We start from the raw sequence: 5,794 nt of genomic DNA, 5'->3' as shown, positions 1-5,794 counted from the left end.
CAGTTCCAGAAGGGGCATCCTCTCAGGGATGTCCATAAAGGAAAATAGGTAAGGGAGATATTTCCCAGTGGAAAGGACGAAGAACAATCAGTTTTGATCAAGAAACTTGCTCCACTGTCCAGAAGGATGTGCTATATGCTATAGATCAGTGACCATTGTTTTCTCTTCTCCCCTATTCCAAATGGAAGGTGTGTTTTTTCTTTTTAAAAACTGGTTATCCTATTTTCCTCCCCCATTTTATATTGGTTATATAGAAGTAGCTAAATTTATCTTTTGGATCTGGATTGCAAAATCATGAGAAGTTATATCCAGACCTGATCAAGAATTGCACATTACAGAGGGATCCTGGACTGGGGGTTCGTTCAATAAAGCAACTGGACATGATCCTGTTTTGTCTTCCATTGGGAAGTGAGCATGTTTTTTGGGGGGACTTAGGGTCATTGCATTGATAGGCAGGCACACTTTTGAAATTGTATGTTTGTCAAGAAAACTATAGGTGGATGCTGAGCAATAAAGAAGTGGAATATAGTAGATGCACATTGCTTATTTGTCCATCATCCCTTCCTTTGGGGAGCCATTCCTCCCCTCCACACAGTCCTGGTGAAGTTGTCAATTATGGTGGTCTACTCTTCCACCCTAGAGATGGGCACATGCCCATTCTGGCCAAAGTTCTCCCTAGGACTTTAGAGCTAGAACTAGTGAGGCCAAGCCAAAAGATGGAGACATCATTATTTGAACCCCTAGTTCCAGCCATGCCTGAAGGAAGATATATCCTTTGATTTATCAATTACGTAACCCAATTAATTTCTTATTGGCTTAAACATGTTTGAGTTGAGTTTTTGACACTTGCAGCTGAAAGGGTTCAGACTACTAAATGCACAAACAACAGAGACACAAACACCATGTTATTCAAACTCATTAGACATTTTACAAGTCTTCCATGATCTTATAGGGGTCAGCAAACTTTTTATCTAAAAGATCAGATATTTTAGAATTTGTGGGCCACACATAGTCTCTGTATTATTTAAAACATTTTTTACAATCCTTTAAGAATGTAAAAACCATTCTTAGTTACAAACTAAGGCCTATAGGCTATACAAAAATAGACTGCAGGCCAGATTTGTCCACAGACCATAGTTTGCTGACCCTTTACCTAGACTCTGCCGACCTCTGCAGCCATTGGCATACAATCTGGCAGTTCCTAACTATGAAGCAAAATACTTTTAAATGCCATTTTGTTTCAAGTCTCTCAACGTGACTTTTTTAATGAGTTAAGGTTCAGGGTAGAGTTAGGAATGGGAAAAGAGTCTTGGTGCCCATTGTCTGCACATAGTAGGCACTGAATAAATGGTAATCGTTATTATTTCTTGGTAATTAAGATAATTTATCAAAATGATGCACTGTCCAAATGTCTTTGTCCAAAAGTCCCAGTTCATCCTCAAAGACCCTTTCCTTCTTTTAATATCCTTCAGGAAACCTTTTTCTGATCTATCAAGTCTGAATTACCAATCAAGTCTGAATTAGGTACTCTTCTTATCATAGTCCATGTGTGGCCCTCCATTATAACTACATTATTGGTCTGTCTTTCCTCCTAACTTTGAGTACTTAGAACATGCCTGAGCCCAGGCTCCTAGCACAGTGCTTAGAACCTAGTACTGAGGGGGCCTCTATACCTCTATGTGAACATCTGTTTGAATATGTAGGTGCTACCTATCTCCATCAGTGTCTAGGGTGGTCAGTCTGTGTCAGCATTGTGCTGATGTACAGATGCCCTTGACACTGGTTCTTCTCTCAGTTGAAAATTATTAATTGATATATACCATACCTTATCTGGTAATGTTATTACTGGATCTATTTTTCATCCCATTCCTTCCAAAAATGAGTCAAAGACAGAGGAAAAGGTAGGAATAGGTTTTCTTAAAAACTGTTATAAAGGACGAACCCTCTGATCCCACCCTCGCATCCTTTACTCTCTGATTTGCTATCAGATCAAAGGCCTCCAGCCTCAGCAACATCTGGGGATCAGAGTGCCCACCACACAAGTGGGGCCACAGACCAGTTTAATCTATGTCTATGGGGTGGAGAGGAAATTATCCTTCTGAGAAAAATATGTGCAAGTCCCTGCAGGCCCAGGAAAGGCTGGCAAAGGCAAGATGAATCATGGCGTTCTAAGCTGAAATCTTTTGCCCATCTCACAGACGCAGGCAGGAAGTACCACCATTGGTCAGCTTTATATGGCACCCACTGTATACAACAGACAGACAAAGACAGACAAAGCACACACCACTTCTAAGCTGAACACTGCTCACCATCTAGAAGCACCTTGGATAAGCACGTGAAACACTATTGCATAAGAAAGATATACTTTTTAAAGGAATGAAGAAGTATTTTGGCAAAACATCTACTCTCCCAGGTCCTGGGTAAAGAGGGACTTTAAATTCTGAACCTTCTAGATATTGAAAATTACTCCCTTCTTAATGGCTGTATATACAGTAGCAAACTTCCAAGTCTGTTGTCACAGCCCTCTACATGTATCCTGAATCTACTTTACAGGTGGTCAAACTTAGAAATAGAAGGTGGCCTGGAGCAAGGGGACACTGGGGCTGGCTCCCGGTGAGGGCAATTAGGAGGTGTCTCGGCTCAGCCAAAGGCAGGGCCTCTGTCTATATGGAGAGGAAAGGGAAAAGCTAGGGTGGCCAAAACTCCCTTTTTCTTCCAGCCCAGAGAAGTAGTGGTTCCACAGGAAAGGCTGTCAGGAAAGAAAGGCAGGTTCCCACTCTTGGTGGTAAAGGCCAGGGCAGGCCAGAGTTCCTCCTGAAGCCTCTTCGGTGATGCTCTCTGTGTTTGGGTACTGTGGGTTCACTGCTTCCATAACTCTCTTGTCACCTGCATCTGAGCCTAGACTTCAAGTCCTTAATTATTTTAAAAAGGCAGTGTGGGGAGATGGTTTAAGAGAATATGCGACACAGAACAATCTTTCTACAGCCTCCCTTTGAGTAGGCTTGGGCTTTTAAAGGTCTCCTTCACCCTGTCTCCTAGGGATATTTAAAGGCAGCTTTTATGAGACTCTATACTGTCTTTGTGTTTCTCTTTTATGTGTTTTGTTTTGATATATATATATATATTCTTTAAAAAGCAATAGTCCTTTGGTCCCTAAACTCTAAGGAATGATATGATTTTGAACGAAGTAAATCTGAGCTTCCCTTGCAGAGAAGCCTCTGGCACCACCAAGTCCCTCTGCTGGTTCCCTTGACAGTCCATCTTCAGCCAGTCCCAGCTGCCTTTCCAGCCTGAGCTTTATGCCACAGGCATAGAACAACCCACTTGATGAAGACAATCCTTAAAGTGGCCTGAGCCCCAGGTACTGGCCTTGGGTCCAATCCACCTCCGTCTGCGGCTGCTCCTTCAAGAAAGGCTGCTTAAGCGCTTCTGTGCTTTTCCTCTCTTTTCTTCTTCTCACTCTTCTGAATCTGTTGTTGGTATTAATTGATAAGGGACAGGGAGGTAGGGGGTGGGAGGCAAAAGTCAGTCTGGAGGGCAAGATAAGAATAGCAGCTTGCCCCATCAGCTACACCTTAGGTGAGTGCCTGGGCCTCTCTTCTGGAGGAGCACAGCTACAGCAGGGCCCTGGTCAGCACCCTAGCCCAGCACCCACCCCAGAGGGGCTCCCTGGGGTAGCTCAAGTGAGGCAGGGCCACGAGGACCTTCTGAGATAGCGAATCTCTAAAAGTTTCAGGCAGCTAGCCCCACCAGAAACCTAACAGAGCCTGTCATCTCCCTCCCCATCACCCACCAAGCCCTGCAGGTCCTGCTTCTTCAGTGTACTTGCTTCTCTCCTTATCTCCATGTTAACTGCCATTTCCCCAGCTCTTACATCATGTTCCCTTTTTGCTTAAATTCTTCATGATTCTCCATCATCTTCAGGATAAAGTTCAAACTCATGGCCTTTAAGACCCTTCACAAGCTTGCCCAAACCTACTTTTCTAGTCTCATTTTCCATCCCCCTGCACTCCCATGGCCCCCTGTGGCTATCTCTGGAGTAAAAATAACTGGTTGGATCTAGTTCTTAATTATCTCTCCCAGAATATGGGGACGGGAAATGTTGTCTATTTTATCTCAGTTCTTGAACTGAAGGAAAATCACAAAGTCTCAAACTAAGGATTCCTCCTAACTTCTGGCTCTTCTCTTCCAGACTTTTTCATAAATGAATGCCCCAACATCCCAAAAAGAACAGAAAGCTGAGAGGGTCTCCGTCACTCAGACCCCATTTGCCTGGGGTCCACCAAGGACTCACCTTTCTGTGACTGGTCAGTGAGAGCAGATCAGTAAGGCCTGTTGGCATCCTTGGGCCTCTTTAGCTGGACCTTGAGCCTCTTCATGCCAATTTGAAAGCCATTCATGGCCTGAATAGCTGTCTGGGCACTGGTTGGATTGTCAAAGCTAACAAACCCTGGGGGTTTGGGCACAGAGGTTAGCTGGGAACTCTGCTTGGCAGAGCCTCCTTTCTCTCTGACCAGCCTCTTCTCCCTCCCCCTCAGGCCAGTTCCATCAAACATATATCCCTCTACCTTCCATTGTTTGCACGTACATGTACACACACTCATACTTACATGGTCAAATGGTTTGAATTTTATAAAAGTGTGAGTCTTGGAAGGACAGGAAGCAATTCTGAGTATGTGGGTGTTGGTTGGGGTATTTTCCTGTCTTTCCCTAGCATGGGTTGACTCCCTCCTCAACTCCCATTCTTGTCCTCTGAACTGCAGTTGGAGTTGGAAGGGATCTCTGTGTTTGGGTACAGAGCAATAAAGAAGCAGACCCCGACACCTCCTGTCCTGGCTAGACTCTAAAGCCTGACCTGGTCAAACATCTTCCAGATACCTGACCTTGCCAGGTAAAACTGAATTAGACTTGTTCCTGGTCTGGGCTTAGCTCCACCACTGGTCTGTAACTCTGCTTTGTGCTATATGCTCAGTCTTTGGGAATCATTGACTTATGGAGGAACAATCTTAGGCTCTGTAAGGAATCTTAAAGTTGGCAGTGGAGGAGGCTCAGGGATTGGGCTCAGCTTACCGAAACACTTGCTCTGGTTGGTGGCTCGATCCACAAAGACTTTGGCAGAGACGACAGCTCCAAAGGGCAGGAATGTCTGTATGAGTTCTGCATCACCAAACTCCTGAGGCAGGTGATAGATGAAGAGGTTACAGCCTTCGGGGCCTGCAGGAACAGCAGCAGGCTGGTTCAGGGAAGGGACCCTGAGTCCAGCCCCACAAGGTCCTGATGTCCAGCCCTGTCCCTCACCTTCTCTTTGCTGCTGGGGCAGGGCTGAAGGCTGCTGAGGGAAAGCTGTGCTCACTGGGGCATAGGCTGATGGGTAGGCTGGTGAAGACAGAGGTGGGAGTGGGCAGTGAACCCCAGGAGCCATCCCCCAAGCAGGGCCCCATCTGCCTGGCCAACTTTGACCAATTCAACCCAGTCCACGGTAACCCTCACCCTTAGAGAGGCCATTCTGGGCCCAGGGGTTGGGGGATGGGAGGGTTGACTCCTCAGAAAACAGCATAATACCCCCACCCCTCACCCCCAATTTCCCTATTCCTTTCTGGGACCTTTCAAACCCTCCCAGGCTGCGCAGAGCCCAGTGAAACCTGCGTAGTGGTGCATCCCAGCGTAGGCCTGCTGCAGCGGGTCAGCCACACCCGGGCTCTGGGCTGGGGAGAGAGGGGCACAAGGCCACAGTGAAGGCCTGCCGGTGGGCAGGGTGAAAGGCAACAGGAGAGAGGAGAAATCCTTTCCAGGG

At 46.2% G+C, this 5,794-nt stretch overlaps 1 protein-coding gene across 1 annotated transcript in view; it reads right to left on the bottom strand.

Moving 5' to 3' along the window:
• Window positions 1-550: 550 nt before the first annotated feature.
• Window positions 551-5,794, bottom strand: part of CELF6 (CUGBP, Elav-like family member 6) — a 31,398-nt gene continuing 26,154 nt past the window's right edge. Inside the window, exons 9-13 of the mRNA XM_014530398.1 lie at window positions 5,643-5,705; window positions 5,299-5,376; window positions 5,071-5,214; window positions 4,295-4,450; window positions 551-3,470 (exon numbers count right to left, since the gene is read on the bottom strand). Of these exons, the coding sequence (XP_014385884.1) occupies window positions 4,323-4,450; window positions 5,071-5,214; window positions 5,299-5,376; window positions 5,643-5,705 (413 nt within the window). The 3' untranslated portion in view covers window positions 551-3,470; window positions 4,295-4,322. The remainder of the gene's footprint in view (window positions 3,471-4,294; window positions 4,451-5,070; window positions 5,215-5,298; window positions 5,377-5,642; window positions 5,706-5,794) is intronic.

This window comes from Myotis brandtii, unplaced genomic scaffold, assembly GCF_000412655.1.
Source record: "Myotis brandtii unplaced genomic scaffold, ASM41265v1 scaffold74, whole genome shotgun sequence".
NCBI classification, from domain to species: domain Eukaryota; kingdom Metazoa; phylum Chordata; class Mammalia; order Chiroptera; family Vespertilionidae; genus Myotis; species Myotis brandtii.
This window is presented reverse-complemented; position numbering and strand designations above follow the sequence as displayed.